This window comes from Vanrija albida, assembly GCF_041260175.1.
Source record: "Vanrija albida strain AlHP1 chromosome Unknown contig_5, whole genome shotgun sequence".
NCBI classification, from domain to species: Eukaryota; Fungi; Basidiomycota; class Tremellomycetes; order Trichosporonales; family Trichosporonaceae; genus Vanrija; species Vanrija albida.
The window spans coordinates 1,201,840-1,224,857 of record NW_027191424.1 but is presented as its reverse complement, the minus strand read 5'-3'; the positions used below and the strand labels follow the sequence as shown (position 1 = coordinate 1,224,857).

Sequence of the window (23,018 nt, the reverse complement as noted above, 5' to 3'; positions counted from 1 at the left end):
CGTCACTCCTCTGTTGGTGTAGGTAACGACTGTGGCAGGTCAGAGGACCCACTGTCTCTTCCGATGAGATCCACCACTTTGAGGCGTCTTCCCCGCACATCTGCGAACAAGCACGCAACAAAAGCACAACCAGGGACCCTCTCTCGAGCTCGACAACCACTAGCGGCACGCATTGCATGAGATTGCTTCTCGTAACTGACTGGAGGTACGCAGGAACGCCCCATCTTCTGCTCTCGTCATGTCCCGACGGTTTCCTCAAGTGGGGCTGATATGTTTACGCTCACGGGATGTCGGGCTGCGGGGCTGGCACACACGGAGGACCATGGATTGTCACCACCTCCCAGCTGGACGCGAGGTGGTATAAGGACTGGGCTTCTCTGGATCCCCCCACGTCCCCTCTTGTTCATCCCCCTCCTTGCCCCAACTCCACCCCCTACTAACTCGGCAGCAACAAGTTACAACGACTAGCCCAACTCATCCACATTCTTTTACCCCTCTCTTCTCTAATTCGCCATGGTCCTCCCCATGAAGACCTTGGTGGCCCTCCTGGCCCTCCTCGCCTCGCAGGCGTGGGGTGCCCCGGCCTTTGGCAACGCTGATAACGCCGCGTGAGTTACCACTGGATGTCACATGGACGTCGTGGCTGACATCGGAAAGCATCATCAACCAGGAGCGCGCGAACATCGCGGCGCGCCACGGCTGGTTCTGGGTTGGTGAGTAGCCAGCGACGACCGCCACAAATACACACACTAACGGTGACAGGCCTTCGCCCTTGCCCGCCGGGCGTGAGGCCCCCTCCTCCTCCGCCCCGCCCTTGGGAGCCGTGTAAGACCGGAAGCTGGACCTGGGGCCCTCCCATCAAGCCTCCTAAGACCTCGCACCCCCCGACAGGTCCTCCCACCACTGGCCCTCCCACGGGTCCTCCCACTCAGCCCCCTACGACGTCTGGCCCTCCCACTACGACTGGCCCTCCCTCGCAGCCTCCGACTACCGGCCCTCCCACGACGTCCGGCCCTCCTACGACTACGACTGGCCCTCCCTCGCAGCCTCCGACCACCGGCCCCCCCACGACGTCCGGCCCTCCCACGACTACTACTGGCCCTCCCACGACGACTACTGGCCCTCCCACGACGACTACTGGCCCTCCCACGACTACTACTGGCCCTCCCTCGCAGCCGCCTACGACGGGTCCCCCCACTACGACTACTGGACCCCCCTCGCAGCCGCCTACGACCGGTCCCCCCACAACTTCCGGCCCTCCCACGACGACTACCGGCCCTCCCTCGCAGCCTCCTACGACGGGTCCTCCCACTACTACTACTGGACCCCCCTCGCAGCCTCCTACGACGGGTCCCCCCACGACTACCACTGGGCCCCCCTCGCAGCCCCCCACCACTGGTCCTCCTACGACTACCGGCCCTCCCACTCAGCCTCCCACGACTGGCCCCCCCACTACCACTAAGCCTCCTACCACAACCGACTGTGTAGGCGGTGGAGGTGGTGGAGGTGGTGGTGGTGGCGGCGGAGGAGGAGGTGGTGGTGGTGGCGCCGGCGGCGGCTCCGGCGGTGCTGGCGGCTCGGGTGGAGCTGGCGGCGCTGGTGGCTCTGGCGGCACCTGTGGCACGGGCGGCGACGGCGGCTCGGGCGGCGACGGTGGCTCCGGTGGCAGCGGCGGCTCGGGTGGCTCGGGCGGCTCGGGTGGCAGCGGTGGCTCCGGCGGCGCTGGCGGCAGCGGTGGCTCGGGTGGCAGCGGCGGCTCGGGTGGCTCGGGTGGCTCTGGCGGCTCGGGCGGCTCGGGCGGCAGCGGTGGCTCGGGCGGCTCGGGCGGCTCGGGTGGCTCTGGCGGTAGCGGCGGCTCGGGTGGCAGCGGCGGCTCCGGCGGCTCGGGTGGCTCTGGAGGCAGCGGTGGCTCCGGCGGCTCCGGCGGCTCGGGTGGCAGCGGCGGCTTGGGTGGCTCTGGCGGCTCGGGTGGCAGCGGTGGCTCCGGCGGCTCTGGCGGCGGCGGTGGCTCGGGTGGCAGCGGCGGCTCGGGCGGCTCTGGCGGCTCGGGTGGCAGCGGTGGCTCGGGTGGCTCTGGCGGCGGCGGCGGCGACGGCGGCTCGGGTGGCTCGGGCGGAGGCTCGGGCGGCTCGGGCGGCGGCGGCGGCGACGGTGGCTCTGGTGGCTCCGGAGGTGGCTCTGGCGGATCGGGTGGCGGAGGCGGCTCTGGTGGCGACGGCGGTGCTGGCGGCGGCTCGGGCGGCGGTGGCGGCTCGGGTGGCTCTGGCGGCGACGGCGGCTCTGGTGGTGGCTCCGGCGGCTCGGGCGGCGGCGGCGGCTCTGGTGGCTCCGGCTCGGGCACCGGTTCGGGTGGCTCGGGTGGCTCGGGCGGTTCGGGCGGTGCCGGCTCTGGCACTGGTTCGGGCGGCTCGGGCGGCTCTGGCGGCGACGGCGGCAGCTCTCCTGACGGCACTGCTGGCGCTGGTGGCGCTGGTGGTGACGGCGGCAACGGCTCGACTGGCTCTGACGGCAAGGGCTCGGCTGGCGGCGATGCTGGCTCGGGCGGCAAGGGCGGCGACTCGACAACTGGCACTGCTGGCTACGGCGGTGACGGTGGCCAGGCCGGTAACGGCGGCAACGGCACGGACGGCAATGGCGGTGAAGGCGGCCAGGGCGGCTCTGGTGGCGATGGCGGCAACTCTCCTCACGGCACTGCTGGTTACGCCGGCGACGGCGGAGACGGCGGCAAGGGCGGCAACTCTGTCAACGGTGATGCTGGTGACGGTGGCGCTGGTGGCGATGCCGGCACTGGCGGCAAGACTGAGGACGGCAAGGCCGGTGCCGGTGGCGACGGCGGCAACGGCGGTGCTGGCGGCGACTCACCCAACTCCCTCGGCGGCTTCGGAGGTGACGGCGGCAAGGCCGGCGACGGCGGCTCTTCGACTACTGGCACTTCCGGCGCCGGCGGCGACGGCGGCTCGGGCGGTGCTGGCGGCAACTCCGACAAGGGCTTCGGCGGCGACGGTGGTAACGGTGCCACCGGCGGCAAGGGCGGCGACACGACCTCGGGCACTGCCGGTGAGGGCGGCTCGGGTGGTGACGGCGGCAAGGGCGGCTCGTCCAAGGACTCGGCTGGCGGCAACGGCGGTGACTCCGGTGCTGGTGGCGATGGCGGCGACGCGACCTCCGGCAAGGCTGGCGATGGCGGCGACGCCGGAAAGGCCGGCGACGGCGGCTCTGGTGGCACCGTTGGCGGCGAAGGTGGCGACGGCAGCAAGGGCGGCAATGGCGGCGACGCGACCTCCGGCACCGCTGGCGATGGCGGTAACGGCTCCGACGGCGGCAAGGGCGGCTCGGGCGTCACTGGTGGCGGCAAGGGTGGCAACGGCGGCCCTGGCGGTGATGGTGGCGACGCTACTACCGGCACTGGTGGCGACGGCGGCGACGCTGGCAAGGGCGGCGACGGCGGCGACTCCGAGAAGGGCAACGGTGGCGACGGAGGCAATGGCGCCGACGGCGGCAAGGGCGGCGACTCGACCTCCGGCTCCGCTGGCGATGGCGGTAACGGCTCCGACGGCGGAAACGGCGGCAACGCTCCGAACGGCGAGGGCGGTGACGGCGGTAACGCTGGCAACGGTGGCGACGGCGGCAACTCTGACTCCGGTGCCGCTGGCGACGGTGGTAACGGTGGCTCCGGTGGCGATGGCGGCGACTCCTCGCCCAACAAGCCCGGTGGAGATGGTGGCGACGGTGGCGACGGAGGTGATGGTGGCGACACTGGCACCGGCACCCCCGGCCAGGGTGGCGACGGAGGTGATGGTGGTGAAGGCGGCGAGGGCAACCCCGGCGGCCAGGGTGGTGACGGTGGTGAGGGTGGCGATGGTGGCAACGTCACCGGCGGCCCTGCCTCGTCTGCTCCTCCTGTGACCCAGCCTCCCTCCTCGGCTCCTCCTACCCAAGCCTCCTCGGTTCCTTCTACCACGACCACGGCTGCTCCTACCACGACTCCCTCGCAGGCCCCGACTGGCTCTCCTTCTGAGAAGCCCTCGGACAAGCCCTCGGACAAGCCCTCGGACAAGCCTTCCGAGGCTCCTTCCAGCAAGCCCTCCGAGACCCCGACCGGCAAGCCCTCCGAGGCCCCCACTAGCAAGCCCTCCGAGACTCCTACTGGCCAGCCCTCCGACAAGCCCTCCGACAAGCCTTCCGACAAGCCCTCTGAGCACCCCCCTACGACTGCTCCTCCCACGACTGCCGCCCCTACGACCACTGCTGCTCCCACTACCACCGCCCCCGGCGGTGGCGACGGTGGCAAGGGTGGTGACGGTGGCAAGGGCGGTGACGGCGGCAAGGGTGGCCAGGGTGGCAAGGGCGGCCAGGGTGGCAAGGGCGGTGAGGGAGGCAAGGGCGGTGGAGGTGGCAAGGGAGGTGACGGCGGCAAGGGTGGCGCTGGTGGTGCCGGCGGAGGCAACGGCGACGGTGGTGCCGGTGGCTCTGGCGGTGCTGGTGGCGACGGCCCCGGTGGTGGCGGCAAGGGTGGCGACGGTGGCGACGGCGGTGCCGGTGCTGGTAACGGCAAGGGCGGCGACGGCGGCGACGCTGGCGCTGGTGGCAACGGAACCGGAAACGGTGACGGTGGTGCCGGTGGTGACGGTGGCAAGGGCGGCGATGGCGCCGGCAAGGGCGAGGGCGGCTCGGGCGGCGACGGCGGCTCGGGTGGCGACGGCTCTGGCACCGGCAAGGGCGGCGACGCCGGCGACGGTGGTGAGGGTGGCAACGGCGGCCTCGGCAACGGCGACAACAAGTGCGACGACCGTGACGACAAGCGCGACCTCTCGCGCCGCCGCCTCTCGACGTCCAACTAGCTGCGTCCCTGCTCAACTCTTGCTCGTCGACGGCCCCTTGCGCGACGACCCAAGGACTCTGTTCCGGACAATGAAATTCTTCTTGGTAGAAAGCCGATTCGTATCGTATCGTAGTAATTGAATACACAAATATGGATGTGTTTGACCGCACGGATGGGGCAGGGGGGTGGTGGGGGTGGTTGGGGGTGGTGGAGGGGGGTGATGGTGGAGGAGGTAGGGAGGTCATGGTGATGTGGGTTGGTTGAGTTGAGTGGTCGGGTGTGAGTGAGCAGTAGATATACGCTGATACTGGACACGGCGTGCGCATCGACATCGAGTCGGAGTCAGTGTGAGACGCTGGGAACTGGTGAAGCAGCTGCATCGCATGGTACTCAAGACGTCGGGAAACACAGGCAAAGCGATGTAGAGGTGTGGAAAAGCACAAAGAGATGACAGCTTGCACACCCGCCACCCCGAGAGCCACAATCCGACCGCCCTCCTTTGGCGGACGAGGGTGCACTGGTGCTGGCGCTGGGCGACAAAACCGCCGGTGCGCATGTCCGCTGGGTGGGGGTTGCCCGATGGCGCCACAAGCCTACTGACGAGCACCGGGTGCCACTACCAAGTGCCACTGCCTGCGCCCTCGATTCCCTCCTGCACTTGCCCCCTCCTACAAACCCGCGCCTGCGCTTGCCCCCCCTGTTTGGCGCCAATCTGTGGTACAGACAGTGGGCCGTAACGACTAAGCGGGCCCGAGTAAGTCGCGAGCCCCATGGGCGCGAGTCACGGCCCATGCATTGAGCACGCCCCGTAGCCAGCAGCCCCCATGCATCGAACAATAGACGCGGTGCATGTCCATCCAACCACGCCACACGGTTTGTAACACTGGCTTACGTCGTGCACTGTTCGTTGCTGCGGTGCCCCAAAATTTGTTTCCACCCTCGATCCACGTTGCCCTCCCCGTCCCGTGTCGTGCCTCCAACCCCGGCTCCAAGCCTCGGACAAAAGTCGCACGACGCGCAACTAGCTGACGACGACGCAAACTCTCGACATTCCACGACGCGAGCACCCGTAACCATGACCGGCGTGCAGATCGACGACGCGGCGCCCGCGGCGCTCGACGCGTCCCAGGCCAACACCAAGGCCAGCAAGCAGCGCGCGCTCCCGACCCTCACGCGCGACGACGTCGCGCGGCGCATCACGCTCGGGCAGGCGCTCGTCCTGCGGCGCGACCTCGTGCTCAACGTCACGTCCTGGATGGCCAACCACCCGGGCGGCGCGCTCGCCCTGCTGCACTTTGTCGGCCGGGACGGGGGCGACGAGATCGCGGCCTACCACTCGGACGCGACGCTCGCCTACATGGCCAAGTTTGCCGTCGGCCGCGTCGACCTCGACCCGCGTACCGGCTGGGCACCGCTCACCCCGCCCATCGCGCTCGGGCTCGTCGCGCACCCCGACGGCGTCAAGGGCCACTGGGCGCGCGAGGGCAACGTCCGCCTCGCGCGCGGCGTCCTCCACCCCGCCTCGCCCAAGGAGGGCGGCGTAGAGGTCGTTCTCCTCACCCCGCAGCAGCTCGAGCCGGCGCCCGACAAGCGCGTCGACGCAGAGAAGGAGTACGCCCGCTCCAAGGCGTACCACGAGCTCAAGAAGCGCGTCACCGACGCCGGCCTGTTCCGGCCCCCCGACGCGCTGGCCGGCTACGGCGAGGACATTGCGCGGTACGCCGTGCTGGCCATCATCGCCGGCTCGCTGTGGTACATCAGCGAGGGGTGGCTCGGGCAGATGGCTAGCGCGGCCTTCCTCGGCTTCTTCTGGCAGCAGCTGACGTGTGAGTTGCATACCGGCTGGAAATGAGGGTGCTAACCAACTCTTTAGTCCTTGTGCACGACGCTGGCCACTGCGGCGTCACCGGCGACTGGTGGTGGGACCGCGTGATCGCCATGACGCTCGCCGACTGGGTCGGCGGCCTGTCGGCCTCGTGGTGGTGCGACAACCACGACATCCACCACCTCGTGACCAACCACCCCGAGCACGACCCCGATATCCAGCACATCCCCTTCTTTGCCATCTCAAAGGACTTTTTCAGCTCGCTCTGGTCGACCTACTACAAGCGCGCCATGGTCTTCGACGCGCCCAGCCGCTTCCTCCTCCAGTTCCAGCACAAGCTCTACTACCTCGTCCTCTCGCTCGCCCGCTTCAACCTCTACGCCATGAGCTACATCTACATCTTTGGCCCCAAGCCCAAGCATGACGCCTTTTGGAAGTACGAGATCGCCGGCATGACCTTCTACTGGGTCTGGTTTGGCGCCCTCCTCCGCTCCCAGAGCTCGTGGCAGATGGCCCTCGGCTACCTCCTCGTCTCGCACATCTGCGCGTCGCCCGTCCACGTCCAGATTGTCCTCTCCCACTTTGCCTGCTCGACAGAGGACCTCGGCCCCGCAGAGTCGTTCCCCTCGCGCCAGCTCCGCACCACCATGGACGTCGTCTGCTCAGAGGACATTGAGTACATCCACGGCGGCCTCCACCTCCAGGTCACGCACCACCTCTTCCCCCGCCTCCCGCGCCACAACCTCCGCAAGGCCAGCCTCCTCGTCAAGGAGTACTGCAAGGACAACGACCTCAAGTACCTCGAGTACGGCTGGCTCCATGGCAACAAGCAGGTCCTGGCGACCCTGCGCGACGTTGCCGACCAGCTCGCCCTCCTGAAAAAGGTCGCCGACAAGGAGATTAAAGAACGCCTCAACTAGAAAACCAGACACACTTAGACTCTTGATTCCTGTATCTATGTAAATACATCACGCACAAGATGCGACAAAAACTTCTACCATCTACACAACCTCGCGCACAATGCTCGTCGCCAGCTTGTACGCCGGCTCGGGGTCCTGGCGCGCCATCTCGGCCAGCGTGAGCAGCTTCTTGACGCCCAGCGAGAACTCTGGCCGGCCGCTCTCGCCAAAGCGCGCGTCCTGCAGGTGCTGCATGAACCGGTGCAGGTCGCGCTCGTCGGCAAACATGTTGACCTCCTTCAGGCACGTCTCGACCTGCTTGATGGAGTCGATCGGCGCCACGGGAATGTCCGTGTCGAATGCAGACAAGACGTCCATCTCGGTCAGGATGGACCGGTTCGATGTCGTGGCCAGGATCAGCAGGCGGCGGCCCTTTGGCGGGCGCTTGCTGAACAGAACCACGAGCGCCTGCAGCACACCGTTGGAGAAACGAGGGCCGATCGGGTTCCAGTCCAGCAGACGCTCGAGGTTGTCGACGACAATGACGCTCTGAGGAGACTTGTAGGCGTCGGTGAACACCTTGTGCAGGTGGGAAATCTTGGACGCCTCGCTGTAGCCAACAACCTGCTCGGGGGAGATGAGCTTGATGAACGGGAATTCGGACTGAAGGGCGATCGTCGCCGCGAGCGCAGTCTTGCCCGAGCCCGGCGGGCCGTGGATGAGGGCCGACACCAACGGCGTACGGTCCGAGTGGCGGACCTGCTCGACCAGCAAGCTGCCGTCCTTGAGCGTCTCGTTGACTGCCTTGGAGTAGTGGATGATGCCCTGGTTGACAACTTCAGAGAGCTCCTCCTCTGCCACACCGAATGCAGGCTGCACCTCGTCGAGGGCGTGCATGAAGTCGGCACGAGTGATCTTGAGGTTCTGGACGTCGTCGAACGCGGCCACAGATCCAACCTTGACGTGGCGGTTGAAGGCGAACGACGTTGCAGACTTGACGAGACCGCCAATCTCGGCACCAGAGAAGTTCTTGGTGACCGACGCGAGCTCAGCCAGGTCGACATCATCTGCCATGACGCCATTGTTGCGCATCTTGGAAGTGTGGATGTTGAGAATCTGGAGACGACCAGACTCGTCGGGGAGGGAAATCTCAATGTGGACCTCGAGACGGCCAGGGCGCAGCAGCGCCTCGTCGATCATGTCCATGCGGTTGGTCATACCGATGATGAGCACGTTGTTGAGCTGGTCCACGCCGTCCATCTTGGACAGCAGCTGGTTGACAACCGAGTCACCGACGCCGGTGCCGCTGTTGGTCGAGCCACGCTGCTTACAGATGGCGTCGAGCTCATCGAAGATGATGATGTGCAGGCCGCTCTCGTCGCCCTTCTCCTTTTGCTCCTTCTCGGCATCGGCGAAGAGCTTTCGAATGTTCTCTTCACTGGCACCGACATACTTGTTGAGGATCTCGGGGCCGTTGACGACCTTGGGCTCGCGAGCGTTGAGCATCTTGCCGATTTGACGCGCCATGAGCGTCTTGCCGGTACCCGGAGGACCATAGAGCAGGATACCCTTGACATGTTGGATGCCGAGCTTCTCAACGAGGCCAGGAGGGAAGATACGACTAGCGAAAGCACGACGGAAGATGGACTGGAACTCGGTATCCAGACCACCGATACCCATGTCCTCAAACTTGAAGTTGGGGGCAAGAATCGCCTGGGTTGGCGCGCGGTTGGACGTGTTCTTGAGCTTGATGGGGTTGGAAGGGTCCTTCTGCCAGATGATCTCGGTGCCCTCCATGATGATACCCGCTGCACCCTCCTTGCCGTCCAGCGTCGCCACATTTCTAACGAGGGCCTTGAGCTCGTATCCGCGGTAGTCGAAGACAAGAGTCTGGAGGGGCGTGAGGGGGAGGTTTTGGAAGGTGTGAGTGAAGAAGGATGCGAGCTCTTCAGAGTCGAAAGGGTCGGCGGTCGCCTGGTGCTTCTTGAAGAGGCCGACCTCGAGGTCGACCTGGCTGGCCCATTCGCCGTTTCCGGGGTAGTACGGCTCGGCCTCGACCGAGTCGCCGACAGCCGACAAGCCAATCCACTTGCGCATGGCTTGCGACGGCCCGAGCGTGCGCTGCTGGACGGTGCCCGTGGGGTCGCGGCTGTCCGTGTTAGTACCAAATCCACTTTACCAAACTCACAGAATAGAGAAGATGTAGCGGTTACGGAGGATGACAAACTCGAGGTCTGCCGGCCAGTCCTGCGCGTTGACCACGAGCTTGTTGGTCAGTGCCAAAGGACCGCTGGGGCAGTTGACCACGCCGAACCTTGGGACGTCAGCGATGTCCAAAATAATCTCCACTCACACTCGAGCTCCTCCACCACCGCCATGCTGGGGCTGGGCCTGCCGGGCCTGGGGGTGCCCGCGAGCAGGTGGCTGCGGGGCCGCGTGCTGCTCGTACCCGCCCTGCTTCTCGTACTGGTCGTAGCCGCGCTGCTGCTGAGGCTGGCGAGGCGGGGGCTGAGGCGCCTGACCGTAGTCGCGGGCGGGAGCCTGGCCATACCCACTTGGAGCAGGCTGGCCGTACCCTCCGCCGCCGCCGTACTGCTGCGGCTGGGGCGACGGCGACGAGAACGAGTTGTTCTCGGACGGCAGGCGGCCGTACGGCGACGCGTTTCCACCGGCGTCTTGCCTCCTCGCTGCGGGGGCGTTGGGGTCGTTGCGCTTGAAAAACGACATTGAGAGTGAGTGTAAGATGGAAACAGGAATGCGATGGACAGAGTCGTAAATGTACGTGGTGCATGCAGTGCGCGGCGAGGCCTCCACCAGGGCAGTGACGACGGCGCTCGGACGGAAGCAAATTGTCTGCTCGGCACACCGGCCGCGGCGATCGAGGAAGGCAAAAAGACTGGCAGACGATGAGAATGCTGACTGAAAGCCGACTCTGGGCAACAACAAACCCCACAACCTACTAGAAAGCACGCACGATGGCGACCACTTCGCCCTCGGACGACGAGCTCGTCGCGGCCGTCAAGGTCGTGCGTGACGCGCACCCGGCACTCGGCATCGTCAAGCTCTGGGGCCAGCTCAAGGCCGACCGGCCCGAGTGGGCCGTGAGCGAGAAGCGGTTCCGCAAGGCGCTGTCGAGCGTCGGCGGCAGCGACGGCGTCGCTTCCTCGTCCACGGCCACGGCCAAGCCGAAGAAGAACGAGCTCGTCGCACTGACCGGCCTCGACGCCACACTGGACATTACGGCCGTGGCGCCCAAGGTCAAGGCCAAGATGTTCGGCGGCACCAAGGGCAAGGGTGTGGTGGCCAAGGCCAAGATCCAGGCGGGCGAAGTGCTGTGGCAGGAGGAGCCGTGGATCGCGTGTCCCGACCCGTACGTCGCGTGCTGTCGCCTCACTAACGCGCAGGGGCTTCAAGCCACACCTGGCCTCGCGGCGCCTGTGCGCAAACTGCCTCACGCAGTGGGAGAGCACGCCGCCCATGGCCGTCGCGTGCCCTTCGTGCGCCGACGCGCACTTCTGCAACCGGCTGTGTCTGAGCCGCGCGCGGCCACACGCGTCGCACCACGAGCTGCTGTGCGAGGGCGCCAACCCCGCGGCGCGCGAGATCAACAGCCTCGTCACGGCGCGCGAGTGGCGCAGCCTCGACGTCGCGGCACGCATCATCGCAAAGTGGCGCGGCGAGCGCGCGTGGGGCGAGCCCGGCGCCGCTGAGGCCGTCGAGAAGCGCGTGTGGGGCGGCATCGCACGCGTCAACATGGAGACCCGCGAGGCCGAGAAGGCCGACTGGTGCGTCTCTCCCCCCTCCCCCTCCCCCCTCCACTCGCTGACCGCACAGGCCAACACGCAAGGACTTTACCACGCGGCAGTGGCAGCTCGGACACGCGGCAATCGTCGCGGCGCTCAACCCCGCGCCCGAGGCCAAGACGCACAAGCGCTTCACACAGCTGCTGCAGTCAAAGGCCAAGGGCCGCAAGCTCGCCCCCCTTTCGCCGGAAGAGGAGGCCCGGTGGTTCAGCTACGAGTCGTTCCTCGAACTCCTCGGCCTCGTCAACATCAACCTCGAGGACTCGGGCGGCTTGTACGCCGTGCACGCGCACCTCAACCACTCGTGCGACCCCAACGTGCAGGTGCGCAACCTGCCGCGGGGGTGGGTCCCGCCAGCGGAGGACAAGCTGCCCACCGAGCTGCCAGAGCGCAACCCGCCCGGAGTGCGCGGCACCAACAAGCTCACGATCCTCGCCCGCCGCACCATCCACCCGGGGGACGAGTGCACCATCTCGTATGTCGACCTCGCGTTCCCCCGCGACGTGCGCCGCCAGGCGCTCCGCGACGGCTACGGCTTCTGGTGCGAGTGCGTCCGGTGTGTGCGCGAGCGTGTCGAGGAGGAGAAGGAGGCAGCGCGCAAGGCGACGGCCCGCGCCGCCGTCGCGCGCGCAATGGCCAACCATGAGGAGGCGAAGAAGAACGCCGTAGACGAGCTCGCGCACAAGGTCGACGAGCTCGCAGTCGACGACATGTTATAGAGGGAAGGAGGAGGTCTTGTACACCACATCATCATTCAGCATGGCCACGGCCCGTCATCTTGATGCATAGTTCTTGGGCGGGGGTCGCGTGAAGCCCACGCGACATCATGCAGACAGTACCCCACTTGCAACAACACACTCTTACATGCAGTCTCTCTACGCTCTACTTTCTACGCTTCGCCGCCCGCTCCTCCTTGCCGCCAGCCTTGCGCTTCCCCTCCTCGCCCCTCAGCCGCTCCTTCTCGCGTTCCAGCACGCGCAACGTAGACACGAGGATGCGCTTCTCCCCGAGGCGCACGGCGGCCGCGTTGCGCGCGTTGAGCGGTCCCTGGCCCCCAGCCACAGCGAGGTCGGCCTCAATGGTCTGCGGGTACTTTGCCGCGCGGGCACGCACGACGGCCTCGAGCACGTCGATCACGGCAGCGTCCACGGTCGACTTGGGCAGCTTGCCCTTCGTCTGCGCCTTTGCCCAGTCGTCCTCGTTGGTCAGGAGCCGGATGAACGGCACGAGCGGCGGCTCGAGGTTGCCCTCGGCCGAGTAGGTCAGGCCGAACGTGTCGTCGCCGCCTTGGTCGAGCCAGAAGTCGACGCGCGCCTCGGCGTCGCTGATCCCCCGCGCGGCCGCCGCCTCGACCACCAGCGTGCCCGGGATCTCGACCTCGTCGCCCGCGTTGCCGAACGGCCAGCTGCCCAGCTCTTCTGGCAAGAGCAGCGCCGTCACGTCCTCGGGCAGCGAGAGGTTATCGACGTGCCCGTATTTCCGCAGCAGCTCCGAGTTGGGCGGCGCCGCGTACGTGTTGTACTGGGCGTCAGCGGGGTCTCCTGAGCGCCACTTACAATCTGCTCGCCCTCGCCGATATCCTTTGTCGAGATCATAGTGAAACCCTCCCCAAAGTCGTGCTTCTCGCCCTCGCCCTCCTCTTCCTCGTCGTCCTCGCCGTCGGCGAACAGCCGCGCATTGTCGCGGTCGAACGCCGCGTTCAGCATGTCCGCCATCGGGATCATGACGGCGACCTCCTCCTCCTCGTCCTCGTCGCCGTCCTCGTCCTCCTCAGGCTCGGTAACGGGCCCTCCGGCGCGCGAGATCGGGATGGTGAACGAGCGCGAGAGGATACGCGACCCTTGGACGTGGTACGCGTCCAGGCTGAAGTGCTCCGAGCCGGCCGGGAACAGGTCCGCCCGGGCAGCGAGCAGCGGCGCCAGCTTGGCGTGGTAGTCGGCCTCGGCGTCGGCCTTGCCTATCCTGTCTGAAAGGGTCAGAATAATCTCCCCCTCCCGACCCACTCTCAATATCCGTCCCCTTGAGCTCGGCGCGGTCCGCCTCGCCCCAGAACATGGGCGAGTCGAACTCGCGCGGCATGTTGCGAAGGTACCCGCCCCACTTGGAGTCGGCGCGGCTCTCCTCCCACATCATGCAGAGGATGAGGCGGGCCCAGCCGCCGTCGAGCGACTCCCACTCGGCCTCGGTGAGGTGCGTGCGCAGGCTCGACGTCCACGGCGTGAGGAGGTAGTCGAGCGGGATGTGGAAGAGCGGAGTGTGCGCCTTGATCGGCTGGCGCGCGACCGCGCCCCAGCCCATGTTGGGGAAGGGCGTGAGCGCCATCGCGGCGTCGTTGTACCACGCGCCCGCGGCCTTGAAGGACGCGACGAGGTCGTCGGGGTTGAAGGCGGTCATTGTGGTGTGGAGGGACGAGCCGACAGCAAAAACAAAGTAAATCGGCAAGTCTGTGCTTTCATGAACTCAGGCACGGGGTGGTATGCACGTGGCGGCCACGTGGTGACGAGATCCGTGCAGCGTCGATATGGGCGTCGATATCGTGTCGATCCCAGCCACCGACGACGACAGACTGCAGCCATGAGGATCTCGACCCCACGCAGCGACGGCGACTGCAACAGCGGCAGCAACAGCAACGACATCCCCAGTCGGGTGACAGGCAGCCCATAACAGAGCTCGTGACCCACAACTGCCCGCCCCAAGATACCACCCGCAGCTATCTTAGGACCGGTCGCCAATAGCTGATCGACACAAGCGAGGCTAGATGTGTCCCCTCGAGCTCGTTTCAATTGTACCTCGTGCCGTGCGCTCCGCAGCGCGCAGCCCTCTTGCCTGGGGTGGAGCCGGCGGCCCTCCGTGCGGCCCATATCGAAGAGCGAGTGCTCATTTCGAACGCCTCGTTCCGGATTGAGCGTCCGGTCCGAACCTCCCCCGCCTCTGCCAGCCTCGTTCCGCAGCCCAAGTTGTCCTCGTTTCCACTCACCCACCCGCAGCTCGACACGCGACATGTAATGTGCGACCCGACCCACTGTCTCCAGCGGCACGGACAGACCAGGCGCGGGTCTCCTCGTTTATCACCGTATCTCCCTCCCTCCCCCTGCCCCCGCCTCCCTCCCCCTCCCCTGGCAGACAACCGCACTTATCTCGGCGATAGACCGCACGGTGCGGCGTTCCTCGAAGCCCACTCCTGCGCCGACAGTGGGGCTCGTGGCGTGCTCGCCGCTGCAGCGTCGGCGTTTCCCGGAGCCACGAGCAACCGCGATACCTTCCCTCCCCCCATCCTGTCTCGGCACACCCGCCGCCGCCGCCGCCATTGGGCAACCGCGCGACCACACGATGCCCCGCACGCTAGCCCTGTGCGGACTGCGGGGCCTGAGAGTGGGTCTGCCCGCCTGCGCATGTGGTTGGCTGCGACTATCGTCGCTGGTCGTCGCACGCCAAGCGTCACGCCCTCGGGCAGTGCTATTCCTGGCGTCTCGTGTGATAGCGCCGTGTTACGAGGTCTTGTTACACCGAGGCCGGAACCGAGACCGCGCTGCTTTTAGCCTCGCCGCCGCCTCCGACGCAGTGACGCCGCGCGCTCGCTCGCTCGCTTGACGGCCCCGCGAGGCCCTGGCGCGCGACGACGGTACTTCCACCCGGGGATCGGATATCACGTCTGTCATGGGGGGAGGGAGGTGGGTGAGGCACATTCCAGGTGCCACGCGCGTGATTGGTAACGAGGCGAGAGACTATCGTCGCAGCGTCGTCGTGTCGAGCTGCCCACATGTCTCAGGCGGCACTGCTGCAGTGGACGGCTGCTAGCGTCGTGGAGTGAGGGTGGGTGAGAGCTGAAGCGTGCCGTGGCGGACACCCTCCCTCCCCTCCCGCCGCCGCCGGCAGCAGCACCAATCGCTCGCCTGTCTGCCTGCCGATGGAATCGAGCATTACCCCTGCCACTCCAGCTGCTGTATAAAGCGGCGTGGTGTAGCACGCTACTGATCCCCCTTGACCTCCTTCCCCCTGGCAGCGGCTCTTACTGACTTGAAGAGCGGTTGTAACAGATCCGCCACAGAGCCCGCCTCAACCAAGCACCTTCCTTCCCCTTCCTCCCCCCTTCCCCCACCACCACCCGCCATGTCAGACATCGAGAAGAATGTCAAGGACCTCGAGAACGAGACCCACGTCAACGTTTACAGCGCCGAGGAGCACGACGACCTCACGCACACGCACGTCGGCGAGCATGGCACCAAGCGTGATCTCGTGAGTGCAGCGGGCCCGACCTAGGCTCTGTGCCTTCCCCCCCCCCCTCCGCTCACACCCCAGCCCCCACGCGTGGTCAGCATGATTGCCCTCGCGGGCACCATCGGCACTGGTGAGCCCACCTTCTCGGCGACTAAACATCGCCGAGTGCGCAGTCGAGCGCCACTGACACACCGCAGGCCTATTCCTGGGCTCGGGGTCCGCGCTCACCCTCGGCGGACCGGTCGGCGCCTTCCTTGGCTACACGGTCATGGGCGTCTTTGTCGGCTTCATGATGTACTGCCTCGGCGAGATGACGTGCTACGCGCCCAACATCGGCGGCTTCATCGAGATGGGCAACAAGTATGTCGACCCGGCCGTCGGCTTTGCGATCGGTGAGTGTGGCTGTTCAGCGTGCCACTGACGCCTCAGGCATCAACTACATCCTCCAGCAGGGCATGTCGATCCCGTCCGAGCTCTCGGCCATCGCAGTCATGATCACGTACTGGGACCACAACCCGAAGCACATGCCGGGCTACATTGTCGCCGTGCTCTTCCTCCCCATCCTGGCCAACATCCTCGCCGTCAAGTTCTACGGCGAGATCGAGTTCTTCTTCTCCTGCCTCAAGCTCGTCACGCTCGTCGGCCTCGTCATCTTCGGCCTCATCGTCGACGTCGGCGGCGTGCCCCCGCACCACGAGTTCATTGGTGGCCGGTACTGGCGCACCGAGCCGTTCAACGACAACTTCAAGAACGTGACGCCCGTGTCATTCTCGCGCTTCCTCGGCTTCTGGGCAGTCCTCACCAAGGCCGCCTTCAGCTACGGCAACATCGAGTCGATCGGCCTCGTCGCCGGCGAGGCGCACAACCCGCGCCAGAGCATGCGCAAGGCCATCCGCGCAATCTTCTACCGTGTCGTCGGCATCTACATGCTGTCCATGCTCATGATCGGTGCGTCCAACGTCCGCTCCCAACTGACAAACCCCAGGTCTCACCGTGTCCCAGCACTCGCCCCTCCTCCTCTCGGCGCAGAAGACGGGCTCGGGCACCGCCGCTGCCTCGCCCTTCGTCATCATGTGCCGCCAGACCGGCGTCAAGGTCCTCCCGCACATCATCAACGCCGTGGTCATCACGTCGGCCCTCTCAGCCGCAAACGAGCAGGTGTACGCCCTGTCGCGTACCTTTGTCGCGCTCGCCCGCCAGCGCTCCATGCCGTCCTTCTTCCTCATCACCAGCAAGCAGGGTGTGCCCTACGCCGGCGTGCTCGTCGGCCTCGCGTTCGGGTGTCTCGCCTTCCTCTCCGTGTCCGACGGCTCGGCCCAGGCCTTCGAGTGGCTGTCCAACCTCTCGGCGCTCTCGTCGCTCCTCTCGTGGATCTTCATCTGCGTGTGCTACATCGGCTTCAAGCGGGCCGTCGACGCCCAGGGCCTCGACAGGAGGACGTTCACCCTCCGCTCCTGGTGGCAGCCGTACGTCGCCTGGGCGTGCACCATCTTCTTCTCGCTCGTCCTCCTGCTCAACGGCTTCGGCACCTTCATGCCCAAGTTCAACGTGTCCAACTTCTTCGCTGCGTATATCACCATCCCCGTCGTCTTCATCTCCTGGCTCGTGTGGAAGCTCGTCAAGCGTACAAAGATGGTCGACCCCAACCAGGTCGACCTGTCCAACGGCCCCGCCGAGGCCCTCAAGGGCACCCGCTACGACCTCGCGCACAACCCCAACGCAGGCACGTACACTGCCCACGCACAGGAGTACGCGTCGTACCACTAGGGAGTTGGCGTCGTTAAAAGTTACTTGTAGTTCATGCACCGTTGTTAATGATGGCTTCGACTAGGACGTCTCACGCCCACTTGTGCGGCTGCCACACCAAAGTGGCATGTGCTACTGACACCAACTTCGTTTATCTCGTCCCATTTGAAGCCAGCAGTGGCCGAGATCAGAGACGAGTGCGACCTCTGGACGCTGCAGTATGGACAAGTGAGGGTGTGCGATGCCTGCGCTGTGGAGGGCCGGCATGCATCCTTCAGCTCACGACAAACTCCCCACCGCACACAGAGCACCTATGCATCCAGCACGTACCGAACGCCCTAAGCTCTGCTTGACATGCTCTACCAGCAATGTCGAATACACCTACATGCGTCTACCGCTTCCACCACAGGTGCCATTCGGCTTCAATCTTTCTCCTAACCCCTTCCCCCTCCCCCTTCCTCTCCCCCTTTTCTTCCCTCAGACCCCTCTAGCCCCCATCCCTTCCCTCTGCCCCCACCTATCCCAAACGCATCGACTTTCTTGCGCGCGACCGCTTCGCAGGCGAGGGGTCGTCCTTCGTCGGGGTCACCACATTGGCGTTCGACTTGGCTCTTGTCTGGGGTGACGCCTCCGCCGCAGCCCTGGCTGTCTGTGCGCGGGTTAAGCGGCGGGAACTTCCACCCGCACGCGGAGTCGTCTCGCGCTCGCGCGGTGGTGCCGCCTCGTCGCTCTCTGGTGGAGGTGGCGACAAGCTCCCCGAGCTGAACATGCCCGATCCACCCGCGTCGTCTTGCTTGCGCTTCGGTGGGGCCTTGCCGGCTCGTCGCACGAGGCCCCCAGTAGTCTTTGGAACCGGCGTCGCATTTCTTCCTGAACCATCGACGTCCATCTTGGACGCAGGAGAAGACGGGTCGACGTCCATGCCTGCGCTCACAGACGGTGGTGCCGTAGGGGTTCCAGTTGTCGGTGGTGTGGGCAGGGCATCGTTCTCATTCGCCTTGACTTCCTGGCCGAGACGGCTCCGTGTAGCCGCCCTGATGCTCGGGGCCGTGTCGAGGTGCATATCCGCCATCGGCTGAGAAAAGCTCTCGTCCGAGTTGGCCTCGCGCTCGCTGTCGCCGCCGAAGTTGGTCATGGACGCGGTCATGCCACGGTTGCGGGTAGCAACCGAGCTGGTGTCGTCGTCGGGCTCAACTTCCGAGTCCGAGTCAAACGTGTCGAATGATTTGATGTTCCACTCCGAGTCGCCTCCAAGAGCCTGAGACGGCGGCGACTCCTTCAGCGGAGCGCCGAGGAGCCACTCGTGTCGCAGGGCTTCCTCCATGGTCATGCGAGTCGTTGGCTCTTTGTCCAGGAGCTTTGCGATGAAGTCGATGCCTGGAAGTCGCGTTAGTCCGCGAAGGAAGGCGGCAACTCACCAGCATCAGACACCTTGTGCGCGTAAAGGGGCGCGCGGTCAAAGTCAATGGTGTGACGTGACCTAATCCGTTGTTCCAATGTAAGCTTCTCGTCGTCGTCGAATGGCAACGCCTTCGTGAGCATGCTGCGGGGTTAGCTTGTCCGTCGTTACCTTCCTCACCTGTAGACAATGATCCCCACAGACCACGAGTCGACAACACTCTCATAGCCAGGCTTCTGCTTCGTCTGCATGACCACCTCTGGAGCGAGGTACTGAGGGGTGCCGACCATCGACTTGAGCATCGTTCCCGCGTCAACCATCTTGGCCAGGCCAAAGTCGGCAATCTTGATCATGCGCTCCTGCGACTCGGTTCCCTTTGTGAGAAGGATGTTCTCGGGCTTGAGGTCACGATGCGTGACGTCCATTTCATGCTGCGTTGTTAGAGGCTGCCGCCTGCGGTTGAACTCACGCAGTACTTCATGGCCTGGCAGATTTGCGACGTCAACTCCTGCACTTCCTTCTCGGCTACAATCGTCAGCAAATTGGACAAAACCAAGGCGGTCACGTACGAAGGCCATCACCGTCCCAGTTCATAATGTAGTCGAGCAGGTCGCCGCCGTCGACGAACTCGAGGACCAGGTGGATGTGCTGTGGGTCCTCGTACCACTCGATCAGGCGACAGATGTTCTCCTGAAGCGTATCAGCCAGGCCTCCCCCGAAACAGCAGCCCCACGCACATGAGTGAGCTGCTGGCAGATGTCAATTTCGCGCTGGAACAGCTTGAGCGTCTTTGGGTTGTGCTGAAAGCGGTGCTTGGTGATTTGCTTGATCGCGCGACGATCACCACTCTCGACATCGACGGCCATCTTGACCGTCGCAAAGGTTCCCTTGCCCAGACTGATGTCAGCCGCGCCATTGCACATCCACTCACTCAGAAAGCATCTCGTAGCGCTCGTACACCGCGCCGACCTTCTCCTGCTGCGCCTTGTTGCCGCCCTTCATACCGACTGAGCGGAAGATGTAGCGGACCTCATGGTTGTCGAGCGCAGACTGATGGCCGAGTGAAATCTCGTCACCACTGTCCAGGTGACGCTTCGTGACCTTGACTCCGTTCACCTGTAATGTCAGCGCCGCCAGCCCATGCAGACGTACGAATGTCCCGTTGCTGCTGCCCAAGTCGACAACCCACACGGGTGGGTCCTCGTCGCTGTTCCTGAAGCTGTCGACAGCTGCCTCGTCCTTCAGACCATTCGGAGTCCCAAGGACAAAGCGGCAGTGCTTGTTGGATACGCGCTTCTCTCTGAGCACGACGTCATTGGCCACTGGGGGCCCGCCGCGTCCGACTTGGATGCTGGGCTTGGACCAAGGCAGCTTCAGGATGGCATGCTTCGAGTTGGTCGGGATGAGGACCGCATCTGGGGGTCGTCAACATGGCTGCGGCTGAGGTAGACTCACAGTACTTTCTTCTCGGGTCCACCTGCGAGTTGGCAAACTGGCTCGCCTGCGGCTGGGACTGAGGCTGGGAGAGCTGTGTTGGTTCGAGCTCGTAGCCGCCGTATCTTCCTGATGCATCGTCGAGCGAGTCTTGAAGGACGAAAGCCATGTCGATGGTAGCCAAAGGATGGGTAGTGGTGAGGTGAGGTGTTGTGTGTGGTGGTGGTGGGGGGAGGGGGGGTTGACCGTGTCGAGGGGGGCTGTGTGTCGTCGTCGTCGAGTGTCTATATGTTGTATCGTGATGTATATGAATGCAAAGAGGAAATGAAGAAGGAATGAACCGGTGGGTGGGTGTGAAATGTCAAAGTCGAGACCAACGGCTGGGTGGTCGCTGTCGCGTCTTGGCACCGTGCTCGCTCACGTCCACACTGTTCGGCCGTTTGATCGACGCGCGCGAGAGAGGGCCCGACGACAGGTCGCCTGCAAGCACAGACACACTGCGTAGCGCTGTGCGAGCTGGGTCCTGCCTTCAGTAGGGGAGGAAGAGGTCGGAGCGAGTGGCCAGTGCTTTTGACCCAGAGGTCGTTTTTGGCTGCTTGGTGGAGTGGAAACAAGCTCAAGAGAGAGATAGGTTGTCGTCGCGTTCAACTGCTACAGCGGGTGTTGTTGTCGCGTCTGCCGTCATGGTGCGGCTGGCTGGATTCCTTCCTCCCTTCCTCCTTCACCATGGGGACATTGTTACATAATCACTTGGTTTCTCACGGTCGCCTCCAGTCAACCAGGTCGCGGAATTGGGTGGCGACTGGTCGGATTTGATCCCGCAAAGCTAGTCGCCAACTCCTCGGGCTGGTCGTTGCCGTCGCTGGCTGGGCTGGCAGCAGTGACGATCGCGCTCTCACGACATCTCACTCCCTATCAACTGCATCGAGCGCGCCAGACTCGGCACCAACAGCACCGACACACACGCGTAACCCTCGAGTTCAGCCCGACTGCACCCCCTAGCCGTACACACCAGCACCCACGCATGGAGCAGGCTCCAGCTCTCACAATGTCGGACAAGACTCAGCCTCCTTCGCGCGAGGCTACCCCCGGTCCCAAGGCGGACGCGGCGGCGACCAAGCCAGCTGACACCCCTGCGACCGAGGCCCCAACGACGGACACTGGCGACGCTGCCGCAGCGGCAGCCGCTCGCTCATCCGCCGACACCATTCGGCCGGCCGAAGGCGCAGCGCCACGTACCCCTCTCAATGGGCTCTATTCCGGGTCCCTGGAGGAAGAGGTGGGACAGGTCATGAAGGGCCTGGGGAGCTTCTGGGGCGGTCTGAAGAAGAAGGTGGGTGGTGCGATGGGCGCGGCGCGTAGCCCGCTCGGTCCGCCGCATCGCACGTTGGCTGACCATGCAGTCGTGGTCCACCTACGCGACGCTGAAAGAGGACGCCGAGAAGACGGTGGCCCAGCTGCAAGAAGAGGCCAAGCAGCTGTCCAACTCCAAGGTCGAAATCGTGCGCAAGGACGAGGCCGAGTGGGAGGCCGAGCAGGCCGAGGAGGCGGAGAAGAAGAAGATCAAGGCCGAGGTCGAGCGCGCACAGCGCGAGGCCGAGGCGGCCGTCAAGGACAAGGGCAAGGGCAAGGAGGTTGACGCGCCGCCGTCTCCCACGCGCACCACTGCCATCCTCGACCGGCTCTCAACCTCCACCACGCAATTCCAGTCGACGTTCCAGACGACCATCAACAACACGCTCGCGGCGGCCAAGGCGAACCCCGCACTCGCCGACCCCGCAGCGCTGCGCGCCAAACTCGCCGAGAATCTCCACCTCTCAAGTGCGCGCGAGAACCTCACGCTCTCGTTCCAGCAGGCGGAGAAGTTTGCCGAGGAGTACCTCAAGAAGGGCGGCGAGATTGTCAAGGACGTGCAGCAAAAGGGTGGCGAGATTGTCAAGGATGTGCAGACCAAGAGCGAGACATGGGTCAAGGACGCCGAGCAGTGGGTCGAGGAGAACGTCAAGCTCGTTGCGCCTCCCGATGAGGGGCAGACCTTCGTGTCCATGGGCGGGTGGGACGGCGGCGACTTCTACTCGTTCTCCACGAGCTCGCCGACGACCGAGACGGCCGAGAGCCGCACGCCGCGCGCGTCGCTCTCCTCGGCCGCCATCGCCGGCTCGCGCAAGGAGGCGCTCCTCCGCCGCCTGCGCGAGGACAAGGACCTGCTCATGGTCGACCCGGCCGGCGAGGCCGAGACGCAGGAGAGACGCGACGAGTTCGCCAACTGGATCGCCGACAAGTGGCCCACGGCGCAGAAGGACGGCCGCGAGGAAGAGGAGGGCAACGTCGGCGCGATCCGCATGGCGCTCGTGCCCGAGACGCTCACCGACGAGCAGTTCTGGCAGCGCTACCTCTTCCACCGGGACATGATCGAAGCTGCCGACACGAAGCGCAAGCTTCTGCTGCAGGGTGAGTCTCCCCCCTCCCCCTCCCTCCACGTCCCCGTCCCCTACTAACGTCCCAGCCACGCAGGAGCAGGAGGCGACCGACGACTTCAACTGGGACGACGATGACGAGGACGACGAGTCCAAAGCGTCCGCGTCTGCGTCTGGCGCGGCCGACAAGCCGTCGCGCCCCGACAGCGCGACGCCGACCGACAAGGGCGCCAAGACGCCCGCGGCCAGCACGCCCGTGGCCAAGGATGCCCCGCCTGCCCCTGCCCCTGCGGCCGCTGCCGCCCCCGCCACGGCCGCCAAGTCGTCGGCTGGCACGTCGCCCCGCGACTCGGAGGAGAGCTTCGACGTCGTGTCCGACCAGAGAACCGCGACCGCCACCGAGGACGACGACGACTCGGACTGGGAGTAGCCGCCCAATTCTTTCTTGCTTCATT

At 65.4% G+C, this 23,018-nt stretch overlaps 8 protein-coding genes across 8 annotated transcripts; 5 read left to right on the top strand and 3 right to left on the bottom strand.

Annotated features, from left to right (window-relative positions):
• Positions 1 to 513: 513 nt before the first annotated feature.
• Q8F55_006584 (uncharacterized protein) lies at positions 514 to 4,841 on the top strand (the record flags this gene model as incomplete). Its single annotated transcript, XM_069355043.1, has 3 exons — positions 514 to 608; positions 658 to 713; positions 763 to 4,841. The coding sequence occupies 3 exons, from the start codon at positions 514 to 516 to the stop codon at positions 4,839 to 4,841; spliced, it is 4,230 nt and encodes a 1,409-aa protein (XP_069207114.1).
• A 1,056-nt stretch (positions 4,842 to 5,897) lies between these two features.
• On the top strand, positions 5,898 to 7,567 carry Q8F55_006583 (uncharacterized protein; the record flags this gene model as incomplete). The annotated part of the gene is made up of 2 exons (XM_069355042.1): positions 5,898 to 6,648; positions 6,696 to 7,567. 2 exons carry the CDS (start codon positions 5,898 to 5,900, stop codon positions 7,565 to 7,567), a joined length of 1,623 nt encoding a protein of 540 aa, XP_069207113.1.
• An 81-nt stretch (positions 7,568 to 7,648) lies between these two features.
• SEC18 (transport between ER and Golgi ATPase protein) lies at positions 7,649 to 10,273 on the bottom strand (the record flags this gene model as incomplete). Its single annotated transcript, XM_069355041.1, has 3 exons — positions 7,649 to 9,695; positions 9,735 to 9,860; positions 9,900 to 10,273. 3 exons carry the CDS (start codon positions 10,271 to 10,273, stop codon positions 7,649 to 7,651), a joined length of 2,547 nt encoding a protein of 848 aa, XP_069207112.1.
• A 248-nt stretch (positions 10,274 to 10,521) lies between these two features.
• On the top strand, positions 10,522 to 12,068 carry Q8F55_006581 (uncharacterized protein; the record flags this gene model as incomplete). Its single annotated transcript, XM_069355040.1, has 3 exons — positions 10,522 to 10,916; positions 10,951 to 11,331; positions 11,381 to 12,068. 3 exons carry the CDS (start codon positions 10,522 to 10,524, stop codon positions 12,066 to 12,068), a joined length of 1,464 nt encoding a protein of 487 aa, XP_069207111.1.
• A 163-nt stretch (positions 12,069 to 12,231) lies between these two features.
• On the bottom strand, positions 12,232 to 13,743 carry RMS1 (Ribosomal lysine N-methyltransferase 4; the record flags this gene model as incomplete). Its single annotated transcript, XM_069355039.1, has 3 exons — positions 12,232 to 12,870; positions 12,906 to 13,315; positions 13,353 to 13,743. The coding sequence occupies 3 exons, from the start codon at positions 13,741 to 13,743 to the stop codon at positions 12,232 to 12,234; spliced, it is 1,440 nt and encodes a 479-aa protein (XP_069207110.1).
• Positions 13,744 to 15,459: 1,716 nt separating this feature from the next.
• On the top strand, positions 15,460 to 17,334 carry Q8F55_006579 (uncharacterized protein; the record flags this gene model as incomplete). The annotated part of the gene is made up of 5 exons (XM_069355038.1): positions 15,460 to 15,585; positions 15,649 to 15,697; positions 15,765 to 15,959; positions 15,997 to 16,515; positions 16,553 to 17,334. 5 exons carry the CDS (start codon positions 15,460 to 15,462, stop codon positions 17,332 to 17,334), a joined length of 1,671 nt encoding a protein of 556 aa, XP_069207109.1.
• Positions 17,335 to 17,830: 496 nt separating this feature from the next.
• Q8F55_006578 (uncharacterized protein) lies at positions 17,831 to 20,315 on the bottom strand (the record flags this gene model as incomplete). Its single annotated transcript, XM_069355037.1, has 9 exons — positions 17,831 to 18,690; positions 18,732 to 18,856; positions 18,893 to 19,143; positions 19,182 to 19,237; positions 19,282 to 19,402; positions 19,450 to 19,609; positions 19,644 to 19,828; positions 19,865 to 20,127; positions 20,168 to 20,315. The coding sequence occupies 9 exons, from the start codon at positions 20,313 to 20,315 to the stop codon at positions 17,831 to 17,833; spliced, it is 2,169 nt and encodes a 722-aa protein (XP_069207108.1).
• Positions 20,316 to 21,194: 879 nt separating this feature from the next.
• Positions 21,195 to 22,993, top strand: Q8F55_006577 (uncharacterized protein; the record flags this gene model as incomplete). Its single annotated transcript, XM_069355036.1, has 3 exons — positions 21,195 to 21,479; positions 21,550 to 22,597; positions 22,653 to 22,993. The coding sequence occupies 3 exons, from the start codon at positions 21,195 to 21,197 to the stop codon at positions 22,991 to 22,993; spliced, it is 1,674 nt and encodes a 557-aa protein (XP_069207107.1).
• Positions 22,994 to 23,018: the final 25 nt, after the last annotated feature.